The sequence below is a fragment of the Pan paniscus genome, chromosome 10, assembly GCF_029289425.2.
Source record: "Pan paniscus chromosome 10, NHGRI_mPanPan1-v2.0_pri, whole genome shotgun sequence".
Classification (NCBI taxonomy): domain Eukaryota; kingdom Metazoa; phylum Chordata; class Mammalia; order Primates; family Hominidae; genus Pan; species Pan paniscus.
In genome coordinates, this window is record NC_073259.2 from 27,951,210 (window position 1) to 27,970,196 (window position 18,987).

An 18,987-nucleotide genomic window follows, 5' to 3' on the forward strand; every position below is an offset into this window, starting at 1 on the left:
TTTTGCATGATTTGCCCTGCTCAGCAGATGTCAGCTACCTTCCTTGCAAAGTGAAAAAGCCAAGCCAGAGATGAATATGTATAGTGTGCACAGCTGGCAATGCATCCAGTTTCAAAGCCAGGCTGTGTCTACCAGTTGGCAGGAGTTTCTGAAACAACTGAGCACTTGGAGAGCTAGATCTTATTTTCAGTTACTGATTTCCTTTGCCTCATTTTCCCCCTTTATACCCTTCCCCTACAATCCCTATGTATACTATTATGATGGTTATTGTGCTTATTAAATATGTTTTAATTTTAAGAGGCTCTGTTTTTAAAATCCTAAACCTTCCATTGAAAAACATACAACCACCCAAAATAAGACTATAAATATTGGCATGAGAGACATGCTTACCCAAACCAGATTTTCTCATATTGATATACAGAAATATATACTCATTCAGACATGGTTTTATAAAAGATCACTCTTTGAAAATTATTCAGTTATTGATTTGGAAGAATTTATATGATCCTAGTATCCTCTTCCCTCATAACATCATAAATATAATTTGAGTATCTGAATTCATTTTTATTCAGAGCAAAGTAAGGGAGGAAAAAAAAAACATTATTCAAAATGTAAAGCCTGACCACAGATTATTTAAAGGCAAACTAAATCTTCACAAAGAGCAAATGTTTTAAAATCAGACATGATATAAGAACTCAGAAGAAGAGAGGGTAGACGGGGGATGAGGGACAACAACAACTACATATTGGGTACCGTGTACACCACTTGGGTGATGGGTGCACCAAAATCTCAGGCTTCACCACTACACAATTCATCCAGGTAATGAAAAATCACTTGTACCCTTAAAGCTATTGAAATAAATTAAAAAAAAAATCAGACCTCAGTTTAAAGTTCAGCTCTACCACATTTGAGCTGTGAGAGTTTGGGCAACTTGCTAAACTTGTCTGAGATTTGGTCCCATTTTCAGTAATGTCTACATAATAATACCCACCTCAGGGAGCTATTGTAGCTTACTGAAGGAAATACTGGCACAGTCCATACTCCACTCAATAAGTGGGGACTATTTGTATTCTAATTACCTCCTGAAATCCCTTTCTCTGCATTCGTTCTGATCCTTGATCAAGATATGACTGAGTGGAAAATAAGCATTTACCCTTTGGACAGTCACTGATTTTGAAAGTTTGATATAATGCTTAATCTGAAATTATGCTGGTAATTAGAACTATCACATTAAATAGTTGTCATGCTTCGTCTCAATATTTTTGAATGGTAATATTCAGCGTATATTCTCCACCCCCAGAAATATTGCTCATACTAATGTGGGCCCTCTGCACTGCAGGAGTTTTCCAGTCCTTTAACTGCTGGCTGCTCTCCATCCTTCAGTGATGATTCTCTCTCTGGTCACAGGAAGTTTATAACTATACTTCATGTAACTTGGTTTCCTAAGCTAGCTTGTACTGCAATTGGGGTTTAACAGATACTACTTCAAAATGTAAGCATTTCTTCCAGCTTCCCAAGTCTCGCTACCCTGCTGTGTCCTTACCCAAGGAGATGGTAGAACTATTCCCAAATGCTGCTAAAGTGCTCGATTTTCAGTCATGCCATCAGCATTCGTTTATTGTCTATGAAGCATCAGGCAATGTGCTATGGACTACCAGTTCTTAGATAAAAGGGACACAATCCTGCCCTTAAATCAGTTACCACCAAATAGGAGAAACAAGAAAATCAATAATTAACAATATGATGAATGTCATAAGGATATGCACAAAATATTCCACAATGGTAAGAGAATGTGAAGGCGTCCATTTCAGCCTGAGGACCTCAAGGAAAAGATTCTAACAACCTTGGTCTCGAAGGGATTTGTGAAGTGGTGCAGAAAGTTAGGGAGAGCATGGCACACTCTAGTAGGCAGATATGGCTCAAGCATAACGTGTGCAAGGACTTGGTAGTAGGTAAGCTAGAAAGGTATACTGGAGCCAAGTCATTATGGGCCTTGTAAATCATGTTAAGAAATTTGAATTTTATCCCAGAAACCAATGGGGGGCCATTAAAGGACTTAAAACAGGAATGAGGCCCACTGGACTTGGTTAGTGACCATTGATTTTAATCACTTGATGAAAGCGCTGAATGAGCCATTCAGGAGAGTCTGAATTAACTCTGTTTCTAGCCCAAGCTGGGGGAAACAGTAGAATGAAAGACTAAGAATGCCAGACTGGCTTCACAACTGACAATCTGGGAAATTTAGGCAAATTAACTTCTCTGAGCATCAGTTTCCTCATCTGTAAATGTCCATTTAATGCTTACTTTACATGGCTGTTTTAAGGATTAAAGGAGGAGATATGTGTGTGTGTGTGTGTGTGTGTGTGTGTGTGTGTGTGTGTGTATACACATACATATTTTTTTCTTTGAGATGGAATTTTGCTCTTGTCGCCCAGGCTGGAGTGCAATGGCACAATCTCAGCTCACTGCAACCTCCGCCTTCCACGTTCAACTGATTCTTCTGCCTCAGCCTCCCAAGTAGCTGGGATTACAGGTGCCCACCACCATGCCTGGCTAATTTTTTGTATTTTTAGTAGAGATGGGGTTTTGCCATGTTGGGCAGGCTAGTCTCAAACTCCTGACCTCAGGTGAGCTGCCTGCCTTGGCCTCCCAAAGTGCTGGGATTTACAGGTGTGAGCCAACGCACCTGGCCTAAAGGAGGTAATATATTTAAGAACTCACCAATAAGTTTGCACCTAGTGAGGCCCAATGAATGTTGACTATCAGTGGTCATTACTGTATTTGGATATTTTAAAAGTGAATTTCAGCTTTATTTAACAATGGCCAAATCTTTTGGAACACTTGGGGTTGTAGGCGTTTTCCTCCCTCACTCTGGATTCAGCCACCATCCTGCCTTCAGGAGCTTCTGCATTTGTCGTCTTCCATTACTGAAGGAATGTAACTCAGGTAGTGTCCAGTGGTTCTTGTGTGGGTCCAAGGCTCTGGGATTCCTGAGGCTGCTACCCAATCCCCAGGTCCTCAGCAATGCAAATAATCCTCTTGAAAAAATCTATTGTTTTGCCTTGATGGTTTCTGAGTCCAAAGTAAATGAAGAGAGTTGGAAGACCTGGCTAGGGCCTGAGAGGAAACCCTGAAGCAAAGCAGTAGAGACTTTTGGGGATTTGTAGGAAGAGATAGAGGTTTGCAAATCTATCACATATAGTTTTCAAAAGTCGGCTTTGTATTACCACCTTTTTATCAATCAAATATACAGCTATTAATGATTTCTCGCTTGGTTTGGGGAATATTACTCTAATATATAGCATATTTTTGGAGACCATAAATCAATACTTTACCTTCATGGGCTGTAATCTGTGTAAAAAAACCATTTTCAGGCTGCAGCTTGTCCTATTCAAAGCAAATAACCTTTATACAGCCTTATTACTGATTAAATTAGTCCTTTGAAGACAGATTCATATTTTGGGCTTCAAATATTTGTAGTTTACCAGTGTTAAGCCAAGCTAAGTAATTTGCAGTAGCTTTTTCCTCTAAACCCAGATTGGAGTATTGGTGTAGCAGAGATGCCCCATTCCAAGCTCCCAAGAATGATCTTGGCTGTCCTAGGAGCAGTGGAAGGAGGTGTGTTGGCAAGAAGCTGGCTGCAAGAAGGACCTATGATAAAAAGTACTTTTCTCTTTTCTGCACACTTGATCTCATAAAGGGACGGCTCTCAAGCTTGAGTGTGCATCGGAATCACCCAGAAGATGTTAAAACACAGATGACTAGGCCCCTCTCCCAGAGTTCCCATTCCTGTTGGTCTGTGGGGTAGGGATTCTCAGTCAAATGCAAACTTGAGAATTTGCATTTTTAACAAGTTCGCAGATGATGCCAAAACTGCTAGTCCTAGAACTACACTTTGAGAAATGCTGTCACAAACAAACCTAGTTTTGAGACTTAAAATTATCACTTACACAAAGAAATTTGAATTCTACTCTGAAACACTCAACACTTGCTTGGACATCTCTTGGTATATCATTGTGACATATCTATGTAAAATGACCGTGCAGCAGTAAGGGAGCTGTAGAGAGTGTTGTTCAAATGGTTTACTTTCTCAGGCCTGTCCGACTCCAAGAAATTTAGCCGTACTCTAAAATTAATTCCATCACTTTTAGTTGAAGTGAACTTTGACTGACCTGCACATGTATGCCTTCCAAAGGCTCTCTCCCAAATCCAAGCCTCCTATTTGGCCACAGAAGCAGCTACCATTATGGATTCAAGCCAGATAGCATTCATTTTGTTAAACAGGCGGCACTCAAGAAGCCTGAAAATAACATTGCAGATAAGTAATGCAGCAATTTTGCATCTGTTCCGTTCTTCCATTAATTTTGTTAACTAGAGCTGAGCAGAACAAACAAGTAGGCTTGCCCCCTTTCCTGTCTTTCACTAATCGTTGTAAACCTTCTGTTGGGATATAAAAGTTGTTTATAATATCATTAACATCTGCTTAGGCTCACTTTGAAACTTACTAGTGATTCTACGTTTTTCTTTCTCAGAAGTTTCTCTTCTAGTTAAACACCCTAGTTGCTCCTTTCTAAGACTTCTACACTGGAGCAGCCTCAAGGAGAGTGTATCTAGGAGTGCTTCAATCTCCAAAATAGTCTGAGTATTCCTTCTTAAATGGCAGTTATTACCCTCCTCCTAAGCTGCAGGGCCTCACCAGTTGAGTTAAAGCCCGAGAAGGCAGGTGGAATTGGCAGTTGACCCTAAAGCTGACTCAACGCTCCTGGCACGGTGGAGGGAGGAAGTTCTAGGTTTGCTTGTCCCCACAATGGCAGCTGAGGTTGTATTCTCAAACTTTGAACGAGATTGGGTTTGCATCACATGTCTTAGAAAAGGAAACTAGACCTTGGCATAGCAGGGAAGCTGACTCACAAAACTCTTCTGGAGATCTCAGCCTGGGAACCAATGACTACATGCTAATATTCATTCATCCTTCTGCTCACTTGTTCAAGCATTTACTGAGTTTGCTTTGGTACCAGACATAGTTCTAGGTTATGGGGATATGAGTTAAAAATCTCTGTTTTCAAGGTAATCTTATTCTAATGAAGAACCAAGTAGCGAGATCCTTAAAACATAGAGTGAAAGGCATATGCTAGAACATGCATTCTCAAGGGGGGCAAAAATTGGTTCTTAAAAGTTGGTTCTTGTGATAGCTTGGATATTATATTATAATAGTTTGTGGCCCTCCAAATCTCAATCATACCTGATGGAATTCTAGTCCTTAATATTTAACTTCTCTCATTAAGGAGAATTTAAAAATAATTTCACTCTTCTCCTTGTTTGAGAGCAAGAATGAAAATAAAAGTTTAGAAACATCAGAAGAATGCACAGAAGCTGTGGGTCTCATAGGAAGGCCTCTAGCCCCTCCAGCTAAGCCACCAGGAAGCCTTTCTGAAGGATGAGACTCTGAGCCAAGCTTTAAAGTAAAAGTAGAAATTCTACAGGATAACAAATGGGAGAAAGGTGTTTGTGCATAGGGAGTAACAGGTGCAAGGGCTAAAGATGTTAGAAAAGTGCTATTTAAGGAATTGCAGTGGTTGTATGAAGAGAGAATTTAGCAGATTGGATTGGGATGGGGGAGAATGGCGTGACCCTCTGGGGGCCAGCTCAGCTCTTGCAAAGGGGTTGTATTTTATTCTTAAAGAACTGAGGAACCAATGAAAAGCTTTAAGTAAGAGAGTAACATATTCAGATTTATGTTTTAAAGATATTCTGGGAAGGAAAGAGAAGAAATTATATGTTGGCAGCATTGGTGAAAATAGAAGTGGGGAGGAGGGGCAAAGGCTGGATCCCAAGCAGGAAAACTGTTTAGGAGGAAGCCATTGCTATGAAAAACTGGGCAGAGCCACAGTGGGGCCCTTCTCAAGAGCAAGTGGCAGTGGGATGCCCTGGAGAGCTTGTCTTGTGGGCAGACGGGCCATATGGTCTGGAAAAGACTGTGTGCGGGCAGCCATCACCACCGTCTATGAAAGGAAAGCCAGACTAATTAAATATCTGTTTACACAAGGCATCCACATAGGGCTTTCTAAGGGAATTGATATTATTTTCTTTTTCAAAGGCTTGTTATTAAATTCAAAATATATACAAAAATAAAAATAGCATAATGAATCACCATGCATCATCCAGTGTTAACAGTGATTTGCTTACAACCAACCTTGCTTCATCTCCACTCTCAGTCTGGTTTCTCCACCTCACCGGTGGAGTTATGAAGAAATTCCAGGCATCATCCCATCTTTTTACTAACGTATGCCTAAAAAATACTCTTTCAAAACACATAACTAAATATCATCATTAGCAATATTTTTAATCTTATAAAATATTCACTCAATGTTCACATTTCCCTGATATATATAAAATCCTAATTAAAACCAACTGTTTTTTTAAAGCAATCTATCTGATAGAAAAACACATAGCTTTTTTTTTTTTAAGAGGGTGTCTTGCTGTGTCACTCACCCTGGAGTGCAGTGGCACAATCTCGGCTCACTGCAACCTCCACCTCCCAGGTTTAAGCGATTCTCCTGCCTCAGCCTCCTGAGTAGGTGGGACTACAGGCACGTGCCACCACACTTGGCTAATTTTTGTATTTTTAGTAGAGACGGGGTTTTGACATGTTGGCCAGTGTGATCTCAAACTCCTGACCTAAGGTGATCCGCCTACTTTGGCCTCCCAAAGTGCTGGGATTACAGCCGTGAGCCACTGCGCCTGGCCAATAGATACCTTTTTATAACAGTTGGTTTTATTAGAATCCCAAATGATCTACTCATTGCTTTTGATTGTAATGTCTCTTAAATCTCCCTTTTCTCTTTTTTTTTTTTTTTTTTTTTTTGAGACAGAGTCTCGCTCCATCGCCCAGGCTGGAGAGCAGTGACATGATCTCAGCTCACTGCAACTTCCACTTCCTGGGTTCAAGTGATTCTCCTGCTTCAGCCTTCTAAATAGCTGGGACTACAGGCACGAGGCACCATGCCTGGCTAATTTTTGTATTTTTAGTTAAGACGGGGATTCATCATGTTGGCCAGGCTGGTCTTGAACTCCTGACCTCAGGTGGTCCACCCACCTCGGCCTCCCAAAGCGCTGGGATTACAGGTGTGAGCCACTGCACCTGGCCAAATCTCCTTTCTCTTTTGTGTTTCTGGCAATTTATTTGTTAAAGAAAACAGAAATCAGCTTCCATTTCTGTCATAATTTAAATAGAATATCATGTCATCCTGTTTCCACCCCAGTGTAATCACAGGAATGTGTCCTTCTTAGTTAAGAGGTACCGTTTCCCAGATTTGCATCTCCATCACTATCTAAACTCATTGGGTGACCTAACAATTGCCTTCTAGTCAGTGAGGACTCAGATGCCAATAAAAAAATGTCTCCAAATAAGGCAGCCTGAAACAGACTATCCTAAAGCCATTCACTTCATCTCTGGTATTATTTTGTCATCTTTGCGTCTCAAGTTACGTTGTCAAAAAATAACATGGAATACTCACTCTGCAGAATGAGCTGAGTAGAACCAGGTGCCCCCCTTCTCCCAATGAATGGGACTATCCCCAACTCCCCTTCCATAGTCCAGTGTTTGTTTTCATCTTGACTGCAGTTTCAATGGACACTTCCCACTGGTTCTTGGGTCTCCAGGTCCTGGGCAACTGTCCTTCTCCCCAAAACCCATAAAGAGCAGATGCTCCAACCCAAAATGCTTGGCACCCATTGACAAGTTTGTGCTCATGCTTGCCTTATGCAGAGAGCAATAAGGGGTCAAGGTCTTTCCTATGGCATACACACCTCCACTGAATGGCCCACACAGAGTGTCCAGCAGTAACTAATGTTCAACTGTGCCAGGGACTACTAATCAAATGACTCATTCAGAATTTCATCAGGATATTGTTGATGATGAGGGCTGCAAAGTACATGTAATCTATCCAATAGTACTCTGTTCATTTAGGTCAAAGCCAGCTCTGAAAGGTAACAAAATATCGTACTGTAGGAAAATTTAGACTTTTGACCTCTGCTGATTATTCGGTTACCCTCTATCTTGATGTTTCTCTCTGGAGCCCTTAGCAGATCATCACCAGCCTATTGGCCACAACTTCAGCATCAGCCCAGAAGAAACTTGTGAACCAGCAAACAGAGCTGTTTTAGGCTTGATATGGGAGCTTCTCAGCTGCTAATGTAAATTTGAGCCCAATGTTGAAGATTTTGTGCCCTAAAATGTTGACTTAAGCATTGCAGTGTGTGGTGGATGGTCTTTAGTTCTGAATGTGTGGAGTAAATACGTTGAGTAGAGCACTCAGAAAGTGGAGGTAATGGCTGCATTCAAAACTCCCAATCTATGGCCAGAAGTGAAGTAAGTGCTGGCGAGAGAGGACACATTGCTTCCCAAATGACTTGATAGACCTTTCATTTTATATTCATCATAATTCTTCACTGCAAACACAAATAATTGAATTGTTAACTCAAGCTTTGCTTTTCCTCCTTATTTTAGGGTTTCATATCGTAAACGAACAGCTGCTCACTGCAAAAATGTGGCCATGTTAATGCTTCACTAGGATGTAGTCTGACTGTAAAAGCTATTTTGTTAAAGTAGCCACTGAACCATTTCATTTTATCCTTAGTTGCAGAAATGAAACAGTTCCTTAACCATTCACAGCTCCCAGGCCCAAGGAATAAAACAAGAAGTGCCCAAGAACTTTAAGCATGTCAGAAGCAAATAAAACCTTTGAATTCTGAGACTTCTTATTTGCAACTCTGACACCATTACAATACCCATCATGTTGAAGGCGGCCCATGATATCTTTCTGGCCAGTGCTTTAGGCAGAGCACATTCACAAGTGTCTTCAACTATAATAATGTTGAATAGCCAAAATTAGTTTATGACAGTGTGGCAGCCTGGTCTATGCTGTTGAAACATAGCTCACAACAGCTGTTACTCCATTGAAAGAGGAGAGCTGATCATTCAAACCTCCACTTTAATATCCGTAATTCACTGATAGGACTCACATTAGAAGACAGTCAGTGGAATGGTATCTAAGAGATTCTAGATTTCTTGCTGTTGTCTTCAAGTTTACTTATCTAAGTTCCACTTAACCATATATATGTTATTTGTTCCAACCCTTCGCAAAATCCACTTTTCTATATCAAAAGTTAGCATGCATGTAAAGCTTAAAACGGAAACAGCGTGACCCAATGTCTGTCTTCTTTGTTACTGAGTGACTCTCTCCTCTCATATTATAATGCCTCCTCAGCCATATGTTTATTTCACAGATATTTACTGCACACTTACTAAATGCTAGGTAAGCACTGTCCTAGACATGGACACAGTTGAAAAGTCCTGCAGCCCCAGCTGGGTGGATCTCACACATTTAAAACATAAGTCATTAGGCAGTGTTCCTCTCCCCTGGCACTGACAATGATTATATCCCTGTATTTGAATGTAAGATCCTACTAAGGAAATGCTACTTCCCAAAATAATTATTTTCTGCGACATGATACTTTGACGAGGATGTTTTGAATTCTTACTTTATGTATGAATCTATGCATCTTACTCTTTTGCTTTTTCCAAAGAAATCAATTATGATTCCTTGGCATTTATTACAGATGAGCAAGAAAGTTCCGGAGCAATTATTTACACCGTGGAGCTTAAACGCTACGGGGGGCCCCTTGGCATCACAATTTCAGGAACTGAAGAGCCGTTTGATCCTATAATCATTTCAAGCCTCACTAAAGGGGGATTAGCTGAAAGGTAAAATTTGAAGTAACTGTTACAATTACCTGTGTCTGAGATGGGCTTCCTTCCTCACAACCACATAAAAACATGCTCCTCTCTCTGTGGTTATCTGTTGGCTTTTAAAAATCTGCACAAAGGATTGATCTTAGAGCCTGAGAACTCTCAGGCAGAGTTCCGACTTGACTCTGAGGGGCATCTTATAGGCAGTAAAAGATGTCTTGGGCTTAGCATTGATACTACTCTCTGAAATGTATAAGCTGACCACAATTGACTGAAGGCCGATTTGTATTGTGTCCATTTTGAGAGGAGGAAACTAAAGTTCAGGGAGGTTGAACAGCTTGTTCAATTTCATTCAGCAAACACTTGCTGAGCCTCTGTTACCTGACAGGTGCCACACTTAGCTGCTGTGTTTTCAGAAAAGGATGATACAGACATCATCTTCAAGGATTATGGGAAACAAAGTGTATAACCCATTTTAATAATGTCTTAAAAGCTGGAATGTCCATTTTTTCCTTTGGCAATGATGTACACACACACCCACTCCCCACCCTCGGCTAAACTGCATTTCTTTCTGAGATGTGTTGTCGGACATATAACAAACCCTATAAGCAAATCTGCCCTCCAGTAACCTAGCTCAGGAATACACAAATGCATTGTTCCTGCTAACAGTTGAAAACAGTGGCTAGCAAAATAGAGACACAGCATTGCAAAATGTTGGAGCTGCAGTGTACCTTAGAAATTAGCTCATACGGGCCAGGTGCAGTGGCTCACACCTGTAATCCCAGAACTTTGGGAGGCCGAGGCAGATGGATCACGAGGTCAGTTCAAGACCAGCCTGGCAGATGGTGAAACCTCATCTCTACTAAAAATAGAAAAATCAGCTGGGCATGGTGGTGCTTCCCTGTAATCCCAGCTACTTGGGAGGCTGAGGCTGGAGAATTGCTTGAACCCGGAATGCGGAGGTTGCAGTGAGCCGAGATCGTGCCACTGGACTCCAGCTTGGGTGACACAGCGAGGCTCCGTCTAAAAAAAAAAAATCTGTAGAAAGAAAGGATGTTGCATGCTATCCACTACATTTGTCATTCAACATTGTTCATTTTCTTGGGATTTTTAGGGGGCTTAACCAATGACTCAGCTTTCTTGGAATTAAAAAACACAGTTCATTTTAATAACTAAAACAATTTTTAAAATTTTATTGGAAACTAAAAAGTAATCCACAACAGATGCAGTTATCTTATAACATTGCCCAGGAGAAAGCAAGAAGGGACTTCTGGAGATCCTTGCCAAGTCTTTATTATGATGAATGTATAAGGTATGTCAGGGAATTTATATTCAGTACCATACAGGGATTATTTCTACCTCTCCTATTACTATTTGGTTTTTCAGAACTGGCGCAATCCACATAGGAGACCGAATCCTAGCCATCAATAGCAGCAGCTTGAAAGGGAAGCCTCTGAGTGAAGCCATCCATTTGTTACAGATGGCAGGAGAGACTGTCACCTTGAAAATTAAGAAACAGATAGATGGTGAGTAGTGAATTGAAAGCCACAATTAAGGATTTCCAGTGCATTTTCTTCCTTGAAAGAATGTGCTAGTGTCTGTGTGTAATTCTAGGGAAACAAATCTCTAGCCACGGAGTATTTTGGTATATTTTTATTTAAATTTACTCTGATACTTAAACTCCTTTCCTGTCTATAAAGCCCAGTCAGCATCGAGCCCCAAGAAGTTCCCTATTTCTAGCCATTTGAGTGACCTGGGGGATGTGGAGGAGGACTCCTCGCCAGCACAGAAGCCAGGCAAGCTCTCCGACATGTACCCCTCCACGGTGCCCAGTTTGGACAGTGCTGTGGATTCATGGGATGGGTCCGCAATAGACACCAGCTATGGAACTCAAGGTATGTCTTTACTTCATCCCCCAGAGGACTTGTCATTGTTGAAGCCCATGCTTCTCCAAGATTCATCCTCTGCTCCATGAAGAGAATATCCTTCTTTAACTTGTGTCTGCTTTGATGCAGCCATATTCATATTGAACACATTGAATACTTACACTCAGCTGGCCATGCATTTTCTTCTAGTGCTTGTAAGGCACGAACCTTTACCAAACACTAACAGGCCTCCATTAGGTCTACTGATGGCCAAGTATCCCATCCAGGGCTTGTCCTGCAAGCTTAGATTAATGTAAGGCAAACCATACAATAAAGTGGCTCGTTCAATACAGGCCCCATTGCCTTATTTTTCAGCAAGCTTTCCACAAAGATGGATTGGGGAGTTTGGAAGAGGTGCATAAGAGATTAGCCAATGATTTGTGACTCTATTTATTCCTGCATACTCCTGACTTTTTTTTTCTTTTAGAGACTGGGTCTCACTCTGTCACCCCAGCTAGAATACCCTGGCACCATCATAGTTCATTACAGTCTCAAACTCCTGGACTCAAGGGATCTTGCTGCCTCAGTCTCCTCAGTAGCTGAGACTATATGCACACACCACCACACCCAGCTGATTTTTAAATTTTTGTAGATACGGGGTCTTGTCATGTTGTCCAGGCTGGTATCAAACTTCTGGCCTCCAGCAATCCTCCCATCTTGGCCTCCCAAAGTGCTAGGATAATAGGCATGAGCCACCATGCCCTTTCCCTGAATGTTTATAATTAGAGCACTATAATCACAATATAGGAAAGTATAGAGTAGATTTTTCTTCATAGGTGTCATCGTCATGTGAAGAAATACTATCTACATTAAAAAGCCTCACTCATGGAATATAAACACATAAAAGGTGTCAGACTGAATACAGAGTATAAACTAATAGCTTCTTTTAAAAAATATTTTCTTCCCAGTGATCTGTAGCATCAAAAAGAGAAGTATGTCAAAACGTCTTGATATTTCTCCTCATCTGAGCCTTACCTTCTCCCATGTTCTATGTAAATTCTAGCCTCTGAATCCCTTGTTTGCTCTGGGTTTCAGTCAGTCAAAGAATAAAACACATAAACAGTTTAGAGAACACATTGGTGTGAGGGCTGCTTTGTCACTGAGTTAACTGTACTTTTAAGAGTGTCTGTATCCAGTTTGCTCTCTCCTGGTTTTCCTAGTTTCCTTCTCTCAGCCTGCCTATGTTGTGTCACTCTCTAAGTCCTCTGGTGAACAACAACAAAAAAAAAAATGGAAGGGAGAAAAAACTGGAAAAAAAAAATGAAAGGAGATGATATTTCAAAGTTGTCAAGTTGTTACTTTCATTAGAGATGATACTGGAGTTAGGTGGGGAAAATACTTTGAACACCTAAATAGAATTGGGGCTTTATCTGGCAATTAATTTTTCCAAGTCATAATACCTTGTGACAACTTCACCTATGCCACCAAATAACAGACCTTCTGATTGCCTGAGAATTGATGGGCCACCAGAAGACACTGAGTAAAGGACAGAAGTCACATTCTATCAGAGTAGGCTCAGGTTTATTTATCAATTTATTGTGTATTGGTTATTTATTTGTGTATTTTTGTGTATTGCTTATTAATGTAGCGATATTTTTGTTACCAGAGATTTTTGTGAGAGTGCTATTGATATTAATTAGTTCTTCCCTGTAAGGTGATCTGTAAGACCTTAGCTACTCCATTCCTTGAAACCACAGACAGAGGACCATGAGAAGCAAACTGAATATAGGACCTTCCCCTCACTAGTAAAAGATGAAAAACCATTTGCTATTTGTGAAGCATTTTGAAATTTTGAATCATAGTCATAATATTGCATTTTGCATTTATAATTTAGACATTTTTATGAGGTTGAAGGGAACTAAGGGATAAGTAGAGACAATGGCAATCAGGATAGAATCGAAGTACTCCAAGGTAATGAAAAAATAGTAATAACCCTTTATATATATAGAACACTCTAGAGTTTACAAAGCACTTTCGCATAACTAATCCCCATTAATTCTTGTAACGAACATGGAAGCTGAAGGCAGGATTTCAGGTTTGGAAAGGGTTTAGGAGTCAGCTAGTCTGATGTCCAGTGCAGCCCTTGGTGCCAGGTCCTGCCTCACTGCACGCCAAGACACGCTGCATGGACTTGAATGCCCAAGGTGACAGGTTGTTCCTTGTGCTGAGGCAGCCCCCCATCTCCACGTAGCTCTGATGACTCTAAAGCTCTCACTTGTATTGAGCTGCAGTATGCCTAATAGTCCTGGCTACACCCTCAAGGTCATTCTGCACTAGACTAAAGCCTCTTCTCCTGACAGCCCCTTAGATACTCGAAGACAGCTATTGGGTCTCTGTTGAGGCTTTCCTTCTCCAAGCAAAATAGCCCAAGTTCCTTTAACTGTGTCTTCTATAATTTACTGATGAGTATCTGTATCGTCCTGTGGACCTCCCTTACGAATGTGCTTCAGTTTACCTGTGTACCTGTTAAAGTGTAACATTCAGAAAGGAAAATCACACAACAGCCTGACAGCCCGGAGCAAAGCAAGCTGGTCACTGGCATCATTGAAGACAGGAGAACTGATCAATGACACCTACCTCAACATAAGAATTTTAGTGGTCATGGCACATCTGTCACTCATTTTGCGCTTACAGTTTACCAAGATCTCAAAGTCTTGTGAATGTGTTTTTTTTTTTTTTTCTTTACCAGTGATATTCAGTTAAACTGCATCTCTCCAGATTGTGCTTGTGAGGTTGACTTTTTAAAAGCAAAGCACAGCTGGGTGCAGTGGCTCAGGCCTATATTTCCAGCACTTTGGGAGGCTGAGGTGGGCAAATCACCTGAGGTCAGGAGTTCAAGACCAGCCTGAGCAACGTGGCGAAACCCCGTCTCTACTAAAAATACAAAAACTAGCCAGGCGTGGTGGCACACACCTGTAATCCCAGCTACTCGGGAGTCTGAGGCAGGAGAATCGCTTGAACCAGGAGGCGGAGATTGCAGTGAGCCAAGATCATGCCACTGCACTCCAGCCTGGGCAATAGAACAAGACTACGTCTCAAAAAAAATTAAAACAAAAATAAAAGCAAGGCATAGAACCACACTTTTATTTTTCCTATTCAATATTATGTTGTGAGATACAGCTTATCTCTCCAACCTGTCCCTCCAGCCTCTCAGCAGGCTCTCTGCCTTGTTCCAGGAAGCCCCTGCACATTCTCTCTGTTCCCTTTAAGGCTGTAATAGTTGCCTTGTTCCCAGGAGACTCCATAATGCACGTCTTCCTCCTGGGGCTGGAAATCGATGTCTTTGCAGCAACATTCCTTACAGTTCTCTCCTTCTTCTCTAAAATATCAAGCTTGCTCCATTCATTCCTTCAACCAGTATGTAATGACTGGCCCAATATCAGGCCCATAGACCATGTGGATACACTGTTGGACAAAGGAGACATGGCCTCTGCTCCCATGGAAGAGGTTACCCAGCTGAAGGGACCGTCAGTTAACAATTAAACAAACAGTGCCTATCACTTCGTTAGTGAAAAGGGAAATAGAATGGAATGACGAAACCTTGTGGGGAAAGAAGGGATGTGTTTAAGAAAGTCCCACAAGGGGCTGATTCTCAGTTCCACTGTGTGGCTGACTTCTTCCAGTCGGCCTCCAGGTCAGCTTCTTTCACTCCCCATTGTCTTGCCCATTAGATGCCTCATGCCCTTCTGCCTTATCAAAATCTTAGGCATTTGGCCTCCTTGCTTCTTATTAATTCTTCCTTCTAACTCTGAGAAAACCCTATGACTGCTTTACTTGGTTTTAGCAAAGGTCAATACAAGAGGAGACTGGCAAATTGGTGGTGGTACATAGACTGCCATGCTCGCGGGCTGAATAGCTCTTGTGCTCTCTGTAACTTTGGACTCTCAACTCAGATAGTTACATTTCTATCTTACTTTTCTCCCTTTTGAGGTCATTTTGATCATTTGTATTCTCAGAAAATGAAATTATTTCATCCAGATGTCAAATGTATTTTATATAGTTAATCTCTTTTTTAATTTTTTATTTTCTCAGTTTCTATAATTATATCCATAATATTGTGCCTTAATTGGTATATTTGTGGTTTTATTATTTTCCCCATGATTTGATCAGTAACAGTTTATTTGATTTCTTTGTTTGGTTTTTATTTTTTCCCAGAGAACTGACTCTTGCATTTATTTATTAGTTTTACTCTAGTTTTTTTTTTTACATAAAATTTTACTTTTAATTTGACTCTTTCATTCAGTTCCTTTTAAATTTTATTCCTTTTATGACTTAAGTTGGATGCCTGATTTATTTATTTTCATTGTTTTATAAGGATATATTCCTTCTTTGTGTTTTCATAAGGATGATAACTGAAAGGACACCAACATGTGCAGTCAGAGTCCAACTTTATTTAATGTCATTAAAGAATACAAATCATACAGAGGATAGCACAGAGTAGAAACCCAATGGTATCCTCCTCTACTCATTAGCAGGATTTTATTTTTCTCTTTCGTTTCTCTTCTGATCTCTACAAGCTCATGTTTCATCATCATCTTGCCTTGCCCAATTTCTCTTGAGTTCTTATATTTCTGCTTTGATCTCTTGTTTTATAGAGGTGATGGCTTTGCTGTGTATTTTTTAAATTTTGTGATTATTTGTGATTGTTCATGTTTATCATTTGCTCTGAACCAGGCTTTTTCTCATGAGTATTCTTCATCTGCTATCGCTTTGTTTTTCTATGCCTTTGCTCTCATTTGTCTGATATTTACTTGGTATACATGTTATGCCAATTCCTTTTCAATTACTGCTCACCACTGAATGAGATGAGTTCTTCCTGAACTGGAAGCTGCTAGAGGTTCTGTTTCCAAGCTACCAAACACACCCCAGTTCCAGCATGGTATGTGTGAGTAAATTCTTCCCCAGCTACCAGAGAGCAGCAACAGCAGGCTGCTCACAAAACAGAATTCCTCTCTGCTACCCTGCCTCATTGAGCAATTGCTCCCTTCAGTCTGTGACATGTGTTCTCTTTCCCTGACTTTACCTTGATGCCAGATGGGATCACAGGTACTTTCTGCCACCAGCCATGCAGTGCATACTGGTGTTCCAAACAAAGCATTGGAGTTTTGCCTCATGCCACCACCCCTGCTTTCGTAGACTGAGTTGTCTACCAAAGAGTAGTTTGGTAGTCCTGGCCATAGGTGTCTTCTCTCCACTTCTTACCACCACCACCCCCTTCCCATTTGACTTCCACTGGATTTATGTATTATGTATTTTCTTATGTATTATGGTCTGAGATTACATGAACACTCTAGTTGTGATTAAGATGGAGGTTGCATTCTGTTATTTATCATTACTTTTTGTCTTGAGGTGATTTCTGAGAGAAGAGAGAACTGTCTTTGCATTGACATTCAGATCACAGCCTCATCTGAATACTTTGAATATTTCTTGGCAAGATCAATTACAAATAGTTACACAAACATATGATTTGATTTTCTCATCCTTCACAAAACTGGGTCTTTAGAAAACAAATTTGGCAGGGAATTAACTGGCTCTCTTTCCTGTACTAAAATTGGTTTCCAAGAATGAAAGTAATGGCAAGAGCTACAGTCCCAAATTGTTGAGATGAAAATTGAATTCTATTTTTTTTTCTTTTTTTGTTTTTTGAGACGGAGGCTCGCTCTGTCACCCAGACTGGAGTGCAGTGGTGCGATCTCAGCTCACTGTAAGCTCCACTTCCCGGGTTCATGCCATTGTCCTGCCTCAGCCTCCCGAGTAGCTGGGAATACAGGTGCCCACGACCACGACCAGCTAATTTTTTGTATTTTTAGTAGAGATGGGGTTTCACTGTGTTAGCCAGGATGGTGTTGATCTTCCTGACCTCGTGATCCACCTGCCTCGGCCTCCCAAAGTGCTGGGATTACAGGCGTGAGCCACAGTGCCCGGCCCGAAAATTGAATTCTAAACTTTGTGAATATGAACCAACACTGATTAGTTCACTTTTCTAAATTAATGCTGGGTATGAATTAAAAGCTACAAATATTAATCTGTATTAGTACAGAAAACCAAATATTACAAGGTTGGAATGTTAGAATTTTACAAATATCCAAGGCATAGTTACCCTAAAAATAAAAATCATCCTATCAAGATTCCATCTACTTTCAGAAATACCTACTTTCCTATTTTCCACTTGTGCAAATAAAGACCTATTTTTTATAAAGACCTGTTTTCCATTATGCAAATAAATAAAACTAAACATTAATATCAGTGAAAGGAATCTGGACTAAATTTTATACCTCATATTAGGATACAAAGTGTAAGATCAGATATGGAAACCCAGATGTAAAATAAAGAAGGAAAGAAGAAAAAGTTGCCAATTCTAAACCAAAGGAGGCCAGGCATGCAGGCCCACATCTGTAATCCCAGCACTTTGGGAGGCCAAGGAGGCAATCACTTGAAGTCAGGAGTTCGAAATCAGCCTGGCCAACATGGTGAAACCCTGTCTCTACTAAAAATTCAAAAATTAGCTGGGTGTGGTGGTGTGTGCCTGTAATCCCAGCTACTCAGGAAGCTGAGGCAGGAGAATTGCTTGAACCTGGGAGGTGGAGGTTACAGTGAGCCAAGGTCATGCTGCTGCACTCCAGCCTGGGTGATAGAGTGAGATTCTGTGTCTAAATAAATAAATAATCCAAAGGAGAAATGACTTAGGACCATACATTTTATTTATTTTTTATTATTTTATTTTTTGAGACCGAGTTTTGCTTTTATCACCCAGGCTGGAGTACAATGTTGCAATCTCGGCTCACTGCAACCTCTGCATCCCAGGTTCAAGTGACTCTCCTATCTCAGCCTCCCAAGTAGCTGGGACTACAGGTGCCCACCACCACGCCCAGCTAATTTTTGTGTTTTTAGTAGAGACGGTGTTTCGCCATGTTGTCCAGGCTGGTCTTGAACTCCTAACCTCAGGTGATCTGCCCGCCTCAACCTCCCAAAGTGCTGGGATTGCAGGCGTGAGCTACCGTGCCCTGCCTGAGCCACCGTGCTTGGCCAGTACATTTAAAAAACATTATTTCTTTTTTCAACTTATTTATTTTATCAATTTTTAATTTAAAAGGTAGTTTCCAATATTATATGTGTATTTCATGTGCTTACACCATCATTCAACAACAAAAAAAGTTTCATTATCTATCTGGCAGTTGATTTTTTCTTACGCCTGGGCTGCCTCATTTATTCCCTGGCTTTTAAGCTTGACTCCTGGTATAAAGGAATATTCCTCAGGGCCTGTTAACTTTTTATCAGTAATGGCAACAGGTTTGCCTTTTACCTAAACAT

General features: G+C 40.7%; 1 protein-coding gene across 14 annotated transcripts in view; it reads left to right on the top strand.

Annotated features, from left to right (window-relative positions):
- Positions 1-18,987, top strand: part of GRIP1 (glutamate receptor interacting protein 1) — a 726,419-nt gene that overhangs the window by 665,149 nt on the left and 42,283 nt on the right. For all 14 annotated transcript variants that reach the window (XM_057299399.2, XM_057299402.2, XM_034935486.3 and 11 more), the window contains 3 exons: positions 9,622-9,766; positions 11,138-11,277; positions 11,452-11,646. In XM_057299399.2, coding sequence (XP_057155382.1) covers positions 9,622-9,766; positions 11,138-11,277; positions 11,452-11,646 — 480 coding nt within the window. The remainder of the gene's footprint in view (positions 1-9,621; positions 9,767-11,137; positions 11,278-11,451; positions 11,647-18,987) is intronic.